Here is a 15,223-nt window from a genome sequence, read left to right as displayed (position 1 = left end):
AGAGAGAGATAAAAGGATGTCCAGGAATGAAAGAATATCAAGAGAACTGCGTGGCCAAACCAAACGGAACAGTCTTCGCATTATAGGGGTACCAGAAGAAGAAGAGAGAGAAAAAGGGATAGAAAGTGTCCTTGAAGAAATAATTGCTGAAACCTTCCCAGAAATGGGGGAGGAAATAGTTCCTCAGACCACAGAGCACACAGAACTCCAAAGAGGACAGCACCAAGACACATAATAATTAAAATGGCAAAGATCAAGGATGAGGTTAGAGTTTTAAAGGCTGCTAGAGAGAGGAAAAAGGCCACCTATGAGGAAAAACCCATCAGGCTATCATCAGACTTCTGAGCAGAAACTTTACAGGCCAGAAGAGAATGGCATGATATATTTAATGCAATGAAACAGAAGGGCCTTCAACCAGGAATACTATATCCAGCACGTTTATCATTTAATATGAAGGAGGGAGTAAACAATTCCCAGACAAGCAGAAGATGAGGGAATTTAACTCCCACAAACCACCTTTACAGGGTATTGTAGACGGACAGCTCTAGATGGCAGCACTACCAAGGCTAAACAGATGTCACTGGAGAAAATAAAATCACAGCAAAGAAAGCAGACAGACCAAATTCTAACTAAAGGCAAAAAATAGAATCAACTACACACAAAGGCAGTTAAAGGAAACACAAAAGAGCACAGAATAAAACACCCAATTTATAAAGAATGGAGGAGGAAGAATAAGAAAGGAGAGAAATAAAGAATCACCAGACAGTGTCTACAACTGCTCAATAAGCAAGTCAAGTTAGGCAGTAAGATACTAAAGAACCTAACCTTGAACCTTTGGTAACCACAAATCTAAAGCCTGCAATGCCAATAAGTACGTATCCTTCAATAATCACCGTAAATGTAAATAAACTGAATGCACCAATCAAAAGATGCAGAATAATACAATGGATAAAAAAGCAAGACCCATCTATTTGCTGCTTAAAAGAGACCCACTTCAAACCCAAAGACATGCAGTGACAAAAAGTCAAGGGATGGAAAATGATATTCCATGCAAACAAAAGGGAGACAAAAGCCGGTGTGGCAGTACTAGTAGCAGACAAAATAGACTTAAAAACAAAGAAAGTCACAAGAGATAAAGAAGGGCATTACATAATGATAAAGGGGTCAGTGCAACAAGAGGATATAACCATTATAAATATATATGCACCCAACACAGCACACCAGCATATGTGAAACAAATACCAACAAAACTAAAAGGAGGAAATAGAATGCAATGCTTTCATTTTGGGAGACGTCAACACACCATTCACTTCAAAGGACAGATCCACTAGACAGAAAATAAGTAAGGACACAGAGGCAATGAACAACACACTAGAACAGACGGAACTAATAGACATCTATAGAACTCTACATACAAGAGCAACAGGATACACATTCTTCTCAAGTGCTCGTGGAACATTCTCCAGAATAGACCAAATACTAGGCCACAAGAAGAGCCTCAGTAAATTCCAAAAGATTGAAATTCTACCAACCAACTTTTCAGACCACAAAGGAATAAAATTAGAACTAAATTGTACAAAGAAAGCAAAAAGGCCCACAAACACATGGAGGCTTAACAACATGCTCCTAAATAATCAATAGATCAACGACCATATTAATATAGAGATCAAGCAATATATGGAAACAAATGACAACAACAGCACAAAGCTCCAACTTCTGAGGGACGCAGCAAAAGCAGTCCTAAGAGAAAAGCACATAGCAATCCAGGCATATTTAAAGAAGGAAGAACAATCCCAAATGAATAGTCTAATGTCACAATTATCGAAATTGGAAAAAGAACAAATGAGGCCTAAAGTCAGCTGGAGGAACATAATAAAGATCAATGAACAAATAAATAAAATTGAGAAGAATAAAATAGAAAAAAAAAATCAATGAAACCAAGAGCTGGTTCTTTGAAAAAATAAACAAACTAGATAAGCCTCTAGCAAGACTTATTAAGAGAAAAACAGAATCAACACACATCAACAGAATCAGAAATGAGAAAGAAAAACTCACGACAGACCCCATAGAAATACAAAGAATTATTAGAGAACACTATGAAAACCTATATGATAACAAGCTGGAAAACCTAGAAGAAATGGACAACTTCTTAGAAAAATACAACCGTCCAAGACTGACCAAGGAAGAAACACAAAATCTAAACAAACCAATTACCAGCAAAGAAATTGAAGTGGTAATCAACTACCCAGGAACAAAACCCCAGGGAGAGATGGATTTTCCTCAGAATTTTATCACACATACAGAGAAGACATAATACCCATTCTCCTTAAAGTTTTCCAAAAAATAGAAGAGGAGAGAATACTCCCAAACTCATTCTATGAAGCCAACATCACCCCAATACCAAAACCAGGCAAAGACCCCACCAAAAAAGAAAATTACAGACCAGTATCCCTGATGAACATAGATACAAAAATACTCAAAAATATTAGCAAACCAAATTAAAAAATACATCAAAAGGATCAAACACCATGACCAAGTGGGACTCATCCCAGGGATGCAAGGATGGTACAACATTCGAAAATCCACCAACATCATCCAACACATAAACAAGAAGGACAAAAACCACATGACCATTTCCATAGATCCTGAAAAAGCATTGGACAAAATTCAACAGCCATTCATGATAAAAACTCTCAGTAAAATCGGTATACAGGGCAAGTACCTCAACATAATGGCCATACATGATAAGCCCACAGCCAACATCATACTGAATAGCAAGAAGCTGAAAGCTTTTCCTCTGAGATCGTGAACAAAACAGGGATGCCCAACCTCCCCACTGTTATTCAACATAATACTGGAGGTCCTAGGCACGGGAGTTAGAGAAAACAAAGAAATACAAGAAATTCAAACTGGTAAAGAAGAGGTTAATCTGTCACTATATGCAGATGACATGATATTGTACATAAAAAACCATAAAGACTCCACTCAAAAACTACTAGAACAGATATCGGAATACAGCAAACTTGCAGGATACAAAATTAACACACAGAAATCTGTGGCTTTCCTATACACTAACAATGAACTAATAGAGAAATCAGGAGAACAATTCCATTCACAACTGTATCAAAAAGAATAAAATACCTAGGAATAAACCGAACCAAGGAAGTGAAAGTCCTATACCCTGAAAACTATAAGACTCTCTTAAGAGAAATTAAAGAGGACACTAGCAAATGGAAACTCATCCCATGCTCCTGGCTAGGAAGAATTAATATCGCCAAAATGGCCATCATGTCCACACCAATAAGCAGACTTGTTGCAAACCCTATCAAATTACCAACAACATTCTTCAATGAACTGCAACGAATAGTTCAAACCTTCATATGGGAACACCAAAGACCCAAAATAGCCAAGGCAATCCTGAGAAGGAAGTATAAAGTGGGGGGGATCTCACTCCCCAACTTCAAGCTCTACTACAAAGCCACAATATTCAAAAATTGGAAAACAATATGTAAGAGAAAGAAACCGTGTTATTGTCGACCACCATACAAAAAAGTAAACTCAGAATGGATCACAGATCTGAATGTAAGTCATGAAACCATAAAACTCGTAAAAGAAAACATAGGCAAAACTTTCTTGTACATGAACACGAGCAACTTCTTCATGAACGTATTTACCCGGGTAAGGGAAACAAAAGCAAAAATGAACAAGTGGGACTATATCAAGCTGAAAAGCATATGTACAGCAAAGGACACCTTCATTAGAACAAAAAGGTAAACTGCAGTATGGGAGAATATATTCATAAATGACATATCTGATAAAGGGTGGACATCCAAAATATATAAAGAGCTCATGCACCTAAGGAAACAAAAAGCAAATAATCCAATTAAAAAATGACCAGAGGAGCTGAACAGACAGTTCTCCAAAGAAGAAATTCAGATGGCCAACAGGCACATGAAAAGATGCTCCACATCGCTAGTCATCAGAGAAATGCAAATTAAAACTACAATGAGTTATCACCTCACAACAGTAAGGATCGACACCATCCAAAACACAAAGAACAACAAATGTTGGTGAGGTTGTGAAGGAAGGGGAACCCTCCTACACTGCTGGTGGGAATGTAAATTAGTTCAACCATTCTAGAAAGCAGTATGGAGGTTCCACAGAAAGCTCAAAATACAAATACCATTTGACCCAGGAATCCCACTTCTCGGAATTTACCCTATGAATACAGCAGCCCTGTTTGAAAAAGACAGATGCACCCCTATGTTTATCGCAGCACTATTTACAATAGCCAAGAAATGGAAGCAACCTAAGTGTCATCAGTAGATGAATGGGTAAAGAAGAGGTGGTACATATGCACAGTGAAATATTATTCACCCAAAAGAAGAAAACAAATCCTTCCATTTGCAACAACATGGATGGAGCAAGAGGATATTATGCTCAGTGAAATAAGCAAGGCGGAGAAAGACAAGTGCCAAATGACTTCACTCATATGTGGAGTATAAGAACAAAGAAAAACCGAGGGAACAAAACAGCAGCACAATCACAGAACCCAAGAATGGACTCACAGTTACCAAAGGGAAAGGGACTGGGGAGGATGGGTGGGAAGGGAGGGATGAGGGCAGGGTAAAATTAAAGGGGGCATTACGATTAGCATGTATAAGGTGGTGTGGGGGCCCGGGGAGGGCTGTGCAATGCACGGAAGACAAGTAGTGATTCTACAACTTCTTACTACACTGATGGACAGTGACTATAATAGGGTTTGTGGGGGGGACTAGGTGAAGCGGGGAGCCTAGTAAACATAATGTTATTCATGTCATTGTGGATTAAGGATAACAAAATTCATTTAAAATAAATAAATAATACTTAATCAATAAATTTCAAAAACTAACTAAATTTGAAAAACTAAAAACTCTGACTGTCCTCTACATTTACCTGTTTTCGTTTCTCAGCCTCCAAAAATTTGGCTTTTGTAGCTTCTTCCTTCTTTATCCTCTTAGCCTGTGCATATAAAATAGGTCTCAAAGTCATGCAACAGCACCACCACAACCTGAATATGACCTTACACTTGAAAATGGGGCTCCATGCCTCGCAAGGTTCAAAACAGTATGTAACATGTACGTAGACAATTACAGATTTCCCTTCAGTTTGTTACGTTTAACATACTAATTTCATTTCTAATGTATAGATTACACTTAAAATATACAAAAAAATTCTTAAATCGTAACAGTATGCCAGGCTTTCTTCTTCAAATTCTGTAAAAATTCTGAAATAATTTGAGTGTTATTTTACCTTAAAACTTAATCACAGAAAGTGATGTTATGTCATTTGTTGCTTGTTCTCTGATTTTTTTAAGTACGACATCATCAGTGTAGAAAGTTTAGAAAAACAGAATAGATTTTAACAATAAAGGTTAAAGGACAAATAAGTAACATTTTAAAATGCACGTGTCTACTTTATTTGAAGTTTCTTTTGTAATACTTAAATTTGAGATAAATCCATTACTTAAATAACTTAAATGAAACATTAAACCCGATTTAACCTACTGTGGTTAAATTCAAGGTTTTTTTTTCTAATATAATGGAAACATAACTTTAATGAAGCACATTGTGAATATCAAGCTCATGCTATCAAATTTGAGCTTTATAATCTTCAAGTCATTAACTAGTAGCTTCATAATTATCTAGTAGTAATTGCCAAAGTACTTTAATATTTTCAATTTGGAGTGTTTTAAAATTCATTTGAAATGGGTAAGGGAATATGTGTACATGTTTCTGCAAGGAAAAAACCTGTAACTGTGAAAACCTCAGCTAACCGCCTTGCTCAGGGAATAAGCCAATTTTTATGGCAACAGTTTCCTGAACAGCTAAGGGTTTGGGTTATAATAATTTTCAACATTAAAAAGCTTATTTTGGACAAAAGTACTTTGAATAATTTTGAGACATATACATGTACAGCTTAGACACAGTACACTTAACATAATTTGACTTTTTCTTGAGGACTTGGGCAGTTACTCTTGACATAAGTTACTCTACTACACAGTTTGATAACAGAAATGCCTTTTGGCCATAAAGGTGTTGAAAATTGCTTCCTTTTTAACTACAAGATTACAGACTGTTGCTAGGGTTTGGAGTTTCTGTTTATCCTATTTTCCCTTGCTGTCTTAGCTATTCCTTTTGCTGTTGCCAGGATGTCCTTGAGCCTTATTCTGTCAGCCCAGTTCTGTCCGAACTCAGAAAACAAATATGGTTAAACTGTTGGCACATTGAACACTCCTACTTTTGTCATGTTTCATTTCTAAATGAAAACCAGGTATCTAAATATAAGACTTAATGAAGTTTTGAAAAGTAAAGAGCATGAGTTTTAGCATATGATCATTATGACTATATTGGCTATTGAGAGGTTTCCCCTTTTTTTTTTCTTATTTCGTGGATTTTCACTATTAGGATTAGATAAACTTGCTAAGTATGGTTCAGAGAGGTCCTTATTCTAAGCAATATGTATACAGATAATTTGTGATGGACATGTTAATTTATATGAGTGAGAGAAGAGAAAAGACTAATAAAATTTTCATTTTTCAGACTTTAAATTACATGGCTATATTACTTTAAACATATCAAATTTAAGAATTCTACCTCTAGAATTTGCTGGGCTCGAAGTTCCTTTTCCATTCTGATTCGTTGTATTCTCTTAATTCTTTCCTATAGGAAAAATTATGACAATTTTAGATAATTAACTATCTAGGTGGAAGGTATTTAAGTGGAATCAAATAATGAAAGATGTAAGTACAGATTTACCAAAGGTTGCCCATGCTCGATATAAATTTTAATTATTTACTTTAACATTATATACATGCCACCTGTCTTAAATTGCTATGACTTTATAAAATGTCTCAAAACAATTTTAAAATACAAATGCTAAATAAGTATATAGAAACAACATAAACCAAGCTGGTTAAACTCAAGTCTTTATAAATATTTGCAAGTACAAGTAATACTCATTCGGAAATAAATATTGGACAGACAAGTAGGATAAAACAGTCTATCAGGAAATCAGGACACCTAAGGATAGTCCTGAGTTACTGTCACTCATTGCATGAACTTGAACAAATAGAACTACTCTTGCATAAAATAGGGGAGGCATTTGCTCTTTTTCTCACTGTCACAATTATATTTAAAAAGTTTTAAAAAGTGCACAGTACATCACGATTGCGTGAAGTATTAACAATTGCCGTAACATGATAAATGACATTTCTTTCAATAAATGCAGCAGGCCAAATACAGAAATAATTTGTAATAAATTATAAGTGGTGCTCAAATTCTCTAAATGTCATGTACTAGCTATTGTTTGAATTCAGCAATCTAAATTTTGATAATGTGACATTTTCATTTTAAAAAACCATTCCATATGCTATAAGTACATCGTTAACAATTTTTAATTCATATATCCCATTGAAAGTCCCAAATTGGCACTGATGAGGATACTTTTAAAAGAATACACCTAAATTCCCCAACTTGCAAATTGCAGCTTTCCTAGGACTTTCAGAGCCAACACATTTTATACTACCGTTTATTACAATACTAACCCCTATTTCCAATGCTAGTTGTACCTTTTGAAACTATACTTTAATACATTTTTATTTCTTTTTTTCAATTGATGTGATTGATCCCCTGCAGGATAATGAGATTTCTGGAATTTCTGTTGTGATTTTAGAAGACTGATCACATTGTATGGTTTTGCTGATTGTGATCCTAGGTTTTGAATATTATAGCTTGACAAAAATAAACATACAAGTGTATCTTTTGTTTTATTTACAAGTGTTAGAAAAGGTTGCACTGGATACACATTTGAAATATTTATTTAGATTTAGAACTTCAGACCTAAGTATACTTTGAATTTAATCTTTAATCAAGTCAACAAAAGGCATTCATTATTCTCTTAAGCACAGAAATAGGTATAGAATCTTGGCCTTTACTCACCCAGTGTAGAGCTTCCTATTAGTCTGAGAGATTTATATGGATATACGAAAATATACTTGGTAGTGCTTTCATTAGCAATAGCAGAGATAAGCATTATTTATAAATCATTACAGTGGAAGGAGCCAAGATGGCGGTGTGAGTAGAGCGGGGAAACCTCCTCCAAAAACCACGTATATTTTCGAAAATACAACAAATACGACTATCCCTAAAAGAGAGACCAGAATATACAGGACAACAACCATGCTACATCCACACCTGCGAGAACCCAGCGCCTCCGAAGGGGGTAAGATGGAAGCCACAGCCCGGCGGAACACGAGCGCCCCTCACACCAACTACGGGCGGGAGGAGAGGAGTCAGAGCGGGGAGAGAGAGGGAGCCCAGGACTGCTAAATACCCAGCCCCAGACATCCGCACCAGGAGCACAGACACACAGCGTGTGGCGAGCTGGATACTAGAGAAACGGGAAAGTAAAACCTGCGAGCTGTCCCCACAGCCAGAGTCCCTGGGACAAAGAAAAGCGAGTGCTTTATGAAAGTGTTCAAGGGACAGTAGCCTCACAGGTGGACGGAACCGCCCCGGCACAATCAGCCCAGTAACTGGGAATTCTGGGGAACTCCGGGCGCCCCAACCCCCTGGGTGGCAGCGCTACTCGGAGGCCCCTCACGGTGACAAACAGCCTCCCTCCCATTTCCCCTCCGACGTGGCTCCGCCATAGCAGAACAGTAGCCTGAGGCCGGCCTCTCCCACGGCAGCAGAGCAGAGCTTCCTCCACAACCGCTGGGCAAGAATAAGAAACCCTGTCTGCGCACAGCTGAACAGCACAAGCCACTAGGGGTCGCCGTTTACCCAGGAGAGGAAGGCCACAAACCAGCAAGAAGGGACCTTCACTCAGCCGACATACACGCCAGCTCCCCACAACTATTTCCATCGCCATGAAAACACAGAAGAATTTGATACAGACCGGACTAACCCAGACATCCATCCCTGAGAAGGAACCTGGGGAGATAGACCTAACCACTCTACCTGAAAAATAATTCAAAATAAAGGTCATAACAATGCTGACGGATCTTCGGAGAAATATGCAAGTGCTAAGGCATGAAGTCTGGAGGGAGATTACAGAAATAAAACAATCTCTGGAAGGACTTACGAGCAGACTGGATGAGGTGCAAGAGGCCTTTGATGGAATAGAAATCAGAGAACAGGAACGGAGAGAAGCTGACGCAGAGAGAGATAAAAGGATGTCCAAGAATGAAAGAATTATTAAGAGAACTGTGTGGCGTGGCCAAACAAACGGAACAATCTTCAGGTTATAGGGGTACCAGAAGAGGAAGAGAGAGAAACAGGGACAGAAAGTGTCCTACAAGAAACAATTGCTGAAAACTTCTGCAAAATGGGGGAGGAAATAGTTGCTCAGACCACGGAAGCACACAGAATTCCAAAGAGGACAACACCAAGACACATAATAATTAAAATGGCAAACATCAATGACTAGGAAGAGTCTTAAAGAGAGCTAGAGAGAGGGAAAAGGTCACCTACAAAGGAAAACCCATCAGGATATCATCAGACTTCTCAGCAGAAACCTTACAGGCCAGAACAGAATGGCATGATATATTTAATGCAACCAAACAGAAGGGCCTTGTACCAACAATACTCTATCCAGAACGATTATTATTTAAATATGAAGGAGGGAGTAAACAATTCCCAGACAAGCAAAAGTTGAGGGAATTTACCTCCCAGAAACCACTTTTACAGGGTAATGTACAGGGGCAGCTCTAGATAGGAGCATGCCTAAGGCTAAACAGACGTCACCAGAGAAAATAAAATCACAGCAGAGAAAGCAGACCAACCAAATACTAACTAAAGGCAAAAGATAATATAAACTACACACAAAAGCAGTTAAAGGAAACACAAAAGAGCACAGAATAAAACACGCAACATATAAAGAATGGAGGAGGAGGAATAAGAAAGGAGAGAAATAAAGAATTACCACACAGTGTCTGTAACTGCTCAATAAGCAAGTGAAGTTAGGCAGTAAGATACTAAAGAAGCAAACCTTGAACCTTTGGTAACTACAAATCTAAAGCCTACAATGGCAATAAGTACATATCTTTCAATAATCACCGTAAATGTAAATAAACTGAATGCAACAATCAAAAGACACTGAGTAATACAATGGATAAAAAAGCAAGACCCATCTATTTGCTGCTTACAAGAGACCCACCTCAAACCGAAACACATACAGAGACTAAAAGTCAAGGGATGGAAAATGATATTCCACGCAAACAACAGGGAGAAAAAAGCAGGAGTTGCAGTACTACAAGCAGACAAAATAGACTTAAAAATAAAGAAAGTCACAATAGATAAAGAAGAGCATTACGTAATGATAAAGTGGTCACTGCAACAAGAGGATATAACCATTAAAAATATTTATGCACCCAACACAGGAGCACCACCATATGTGAAACAAATACCAACAGAACTAAAAGGAGCATATAGAATGCAAAGCATTCCTTTTGGGAGACTTAAATACACCACACACTCCAAAGGATAGATCTCCCAGACAGAAAATAACTAAGCATACAGAGGCGCTGAACAACAAACTAGAACAGATGGACCAAATAGACATCTATAGAACTCTATATCCAAAAGCAACATGATACACATTCTTCTCCAGTGCACATGGATCATTCTCCAGAATAGACCAAATACTAGGCCACAAGAAGAGCCTCAGTAAATTCAAAAAAATTGAAATTCTACCAACCAACTTTTCAGACCACAAAGGAATAAAACTAGAACTAAATTGTACAAAGAAAGCAAAAAAGGCCCACAAACACATGGAGGCTTAGCAACGTGCTCTTAAATAATCAATGGATCAACAACCAGATTAAAATACAGATGAAGGAATATATGGAAACAAATGACAATAACACAATGCCCCAAGTTCTGTGGGATGCAGCAAAAGCAGTCTTAAGAGAAAGTATATAGCAATCCACCATATTTAAAGAAGGAAGAAAAATCCCAAATGAACAGTCAAATGTCACAATTATCGAAATTGGAAAAAGAAGAACGAATGAGGCCTAAAGTCAGCAGAAGGAGGGACATTATAAAGATCAACGAAGAAATAAATAAAATTCAGAACAATATATAGAAAAAAAAAAAATCAATGAAACCAAGAGATGGTTCTTTCAGAAAATAAACAAAATAGACAAGCCTCCAGCCAGACTTATCAAGAGAAAAAGAGAATCAACACACACCAACAGAATCAGAAACGAGAAAGGAAAAATCACGATGAACCCCATAGAAATACAAAGAATTGTTAGAGAATACTATGAAAACCTGTATGCTAATAAGCTGGAAATCCTAGAAGAAATGGACTTCTTAGAAAAATACAACCTTCCAAGACTGACCAAGGAAGAAACACAAAATCTAAACAAACCAATTAAAAGCAAAGAAATTGAAGCGGTAATCAAAAACCTTCCCAGGAACAAAACCCCGGGCCAGATGGATTTACTTCAGAATTTCATCAGACATACAGAGAAGAAATAATACCCATTCTCCTTAAAGTTTTCCAAAAAATAGAAGAGGAGGCAATACTCCCAAACTCATTCTATGAAGCCAACATCACCCTAATATCAAAACCAGGCAAAGACCCCACCAAGAAAGAATATTACAGACAAATATCTCTGATGAACGTAGATGCAAAAATACTCAACAAAATACTAGCAAACCAAATTCAAAAATACATCAAAAAGTTCATACACCATGACCAAGTGGGATTCATCCCAGGGATGCAAGGATGGTACAACATTCGAAAACCAACCAACATCATCCACCACATAAATAAAAAGTACCAACACCACATGACCATCTCCATAGATTCTGAAAAAGCATTCGACAAAATTCAACATCCATTCATGACAAGAACTCTCAACAAAATGGGTATGGAGGGCAAATACCTCAACATAATAAAGGCAACATATGATAAGCCCACAGCCAACATCATACATAATAGTGAGAAGCTGAAAGCTTTTCCTCTGAGAGCGGGAACAAGACAGGGATCCCCATTCTCCCCACTGTTATTCAACATAATACTGGAGGTCCTAGGCACGGGAATTAGACAAAACAAAGAAATACAAGGAACCCAAACTGGTAAAGAAGAGGTTAAACTGTCACTATTCGCAAATGACATGATACTGTACCAAAAAACCTCCAATATGCCCACACCAATATGCAGGTTTGATGCAATCCCTACCAAATTACCAACAACATTGTTCACCGAACTGGAACAAATAGTTCAAAAATTCATATGGAAACACCAAAGACCCCGAATAGCCAAAGCAATCCTGAGAAGGGAGAATAAAGTGGGGGGGGGGGAGGGGAATCTCACTCCCCAACTTCAAGCTCTACTACAAAGCCACAGTATTCAAAAACTGGACAACTACATGTAAGGGAATGAAACCAGATTATTGTCTAACCCCATAAAAAAAAGAAATCTCAGAATGGATCAAAGATCTGATTGTAAGTCATGAAACCATAAAACTCTTTAAAGAAAACATGGGCAAAACTTTCTTGGACATAAACATGAGCAACTTCTTCATGCACGTATCTCCCCGGGCAAGGGAAACAAAGGCAAAAATGAACAAGTGGGACTATATCAAGCTGAAAAGCCTCTGTACATCAAAGGACGCCATCATTAGAACAGAAAGGTACCCTGCAGTATGGGAGAATATATTCATAAATGACAGATCCGATAAAGGGTTGACATCCAAAATATATAAAGAGCTCACGCACCTCAACAAATAAAAAGTGAATTATCCAATTAAAAAATTAGTAGAGGAGCTGAACAGACAGTTCTCCACAGAAGAAATTCAGTTGGCGAACAGACATACGAAAAGATGTTCCACATCGCTTGTCATCAGAGAAATGCAAATTAAAAGCACAACGAGATATCACCTCACCCAGTAAGGATCGCCACCATCCAAAAGACAAACAACAAATGTTAGCGAGGTTGGAGAGAGAGGGGAAGCCTCCTACACTGCTGGTGGGAATGTAAATTAGTTCAGCCATTGTGGAATGGAGTATGGATGTTCTTCATAAAGCTCAAAATAGACATACCATTTGACCCAGGAATTCCACTTCTAGGAATTTACCCTAAGAATGCAGCAGCCCAGTTTGAAAAAGACACATCCACCCCTATCTTCATCACAGCACTATTTACAATAGCCAAGAAATGAAAGCAACCTAAACGTCCATCAGTAGATGAATGGATAAAGAAGAGGTGGTACATATACACAGTGGAGTATTCTTCAGCCAAGAACAAAACAAATCCTACCATTTGCAACAATATGGATGGATCTAGAGGGTATTATGCTCAGTGAAATAAGCCAGGCGGAGAAAGACAAGTCCCAAATGACTTCACTCATATGTGGAGTATAAGAACAAAGAAAAATTGAAGGAACAAAACAGCAGCACAATCACAGAACCCAAGAATGGACTCACAGTTACCAAAGGGAAAGTAACTGGGAAGGATGGATGAAAAGGGAGGGATAAGGGCAGGGGAAAAATAAAGAGGGCCTTACGATTAGCATGTATAATGTGGGGTGGGGGCCCGGGGAGGGCTGTGCAGTGCAGGGAAGACAAGTGGTGATTCTACAACATCTTACTATGCTGATAGACAGTGACTGGAAAGGGTTTTGTGGGGGGGACTTGGTGAAGGAGGGAGCCTAGTAAACATAATGTTCTTCATGTCATTGTGGATTAAGGATAACAAAATAAATAGAAAAAAGTAAGAACTCTGACTGTCCTCAACATTTACCTGTTTTCGTTTCTCAGCCTCCAAAAATTTGGCTTTTGCAGCTTCTTCCTTCTTTATCCTCTTAGCCTGTGCATATAAAATAGGTCTCAAAGTCATGCAACAGCACCACCACAAACTGAATATGACCTTACACTTGAAAATGGGGCTCCATGCCTCGCAAGGTTCAATACAGTATGTAACATGTATGTAGACAATTACAGATTTCCCCTCAGTTCGTTACGTTTAACGTACTAATTTCATTTCTAAGGTATAGATTACACTTAAGATATATAAAAAAATTCTTAAATCGTAACAGTATGTCAGGCTTTCTTGTTCAAACTCTGTAAAAATTCTGAAATAATTTGAGTGTTATTTTACCTTAAAACTTAATCACAGAAAAGTGATGTTATGTCATTTGTTGCTTGTTCTCTGATTTTTTAAAGGAAAACATCATCAGTGTAGAAAGTTTAGAAAAACGGGATAGATTTTAAAAATAAAAGTTAAAGGACGAATCAGGAACATTTAAAAATGCATGTGTCTACTTTATTTGAAGTTTCTTTTATAATACTTAAAATTTGAGATAAGTCCATTACTTAAATAACTTAAATGAAACATTAAAGCCGATTTAACCTAGTGTGGTTAAATTCAAGGTATTTTTCCCTAATAGAAACATAACCTTTCATGAAGCACATCCTGAATATCAAGCTCATGCTATCAAATTTGAGCTTTATACTCTTCAAGTCATTAACTAGTAGCTTCATAATTATCCAGTAGTAATTGCCAATGTAATTTAATATTTTCAATTTGGAGGGTTTTAAAATTAATTTGAAATGGGTAAGGGAATATGTGTACATGTTTTTAGAAGGAAAAAACCTGTAACTGTGAAAACCTCAGCTAACCGCCTTGATCAGGGAATAAGCCAATTTTTACGGCAACAGTTTCCCGAACAGCTAAGGGTTTGGGATATAATACTTTTCAACATTAAAAAGCTTATTTTGGACAAAAATACTTTGGATAATTTTGAGACATGTAGATGTACAGCTTAGACACAGTACACTTAACATAATTTGGCTTTTTCTTGAGGACTTGGGCAGTTATTCTTGACATCAGTTACCCTACTACACAGTTTGATAACAGAAATGCCTTTGGGCCACTAAGGTGTTGAAAATTCCTTCCTAATTTACTACCAGATTACAGACTGTTGCTAGGCTTTGGAGTTTCTATTTATCCTATTTTCCCTTGCTGTCTTTTAGCTTTTCCTTTTGCTGTTGCCAGCATGTCCTTGAGCCCTATTCTGTCAGCCCAGTTCTGTCCGAACTCAGAAAACAAACCTGGTTAAAATATTTCCACATTAAACACTTACTTTTACTTTTGTCATGTTTTATTTCTAAATGAAAAGCAGGTATCTAACTACAAGACTTAATGACGTTTTGAAAAGTAAAGACCATGA

The 15,223-nt window shown here is 37.4% G+C and overlaps 1 protein-coding gene across 1 annotated transcript in view; it reads right to left on the bottom strand.

Annotated features, from left to right (window-relative positions):
- Positions 1–15,223, bottom strand: part of LOC130681269 (bromodomain adjacent to zinc finger domain protein 2B-like) — a 112,280-nt gene that overhangs the window by 41,277 nt on the left and 55,780 nt on the right. Inside the window, exons 8-9 of the mRNA XM_057493906.1 lie at positions 6,636–6,701; positions 4,939–5,001 (exon numbers count right to left, since the gene is read on the bottom strand). Coding sequence (XP_057349889.1) covers positions 4,939–5,001; positions 6,636–6,701 — 129 coding nt within the window. The remainder of the gene's footprint in view (positions 1–4,938; positions 5,002–6,635; positions 6,702–15,223) is intronic.

The sequence above is a fragment of the Manis pentadactyla genome, chromosome 16 (genome assembly GCF_030020395.1).
Source record: "Manis pentadactyla isolate mManPen7 chromosome 16, mManPen7.hap1, whole genome shotgun sequence".
Classification (NCBI taxonomy): domain Eukaryota; kingdom Metazoa; phylum Chordata; class Mammalia; order Pholidota; family Manidae; genus Manis; species Manis pentadactyla.
Note: the sequence above shows the minus strand (reverse complement) of the source record. Positions and strands in the feature narration are given on the sequence as shown.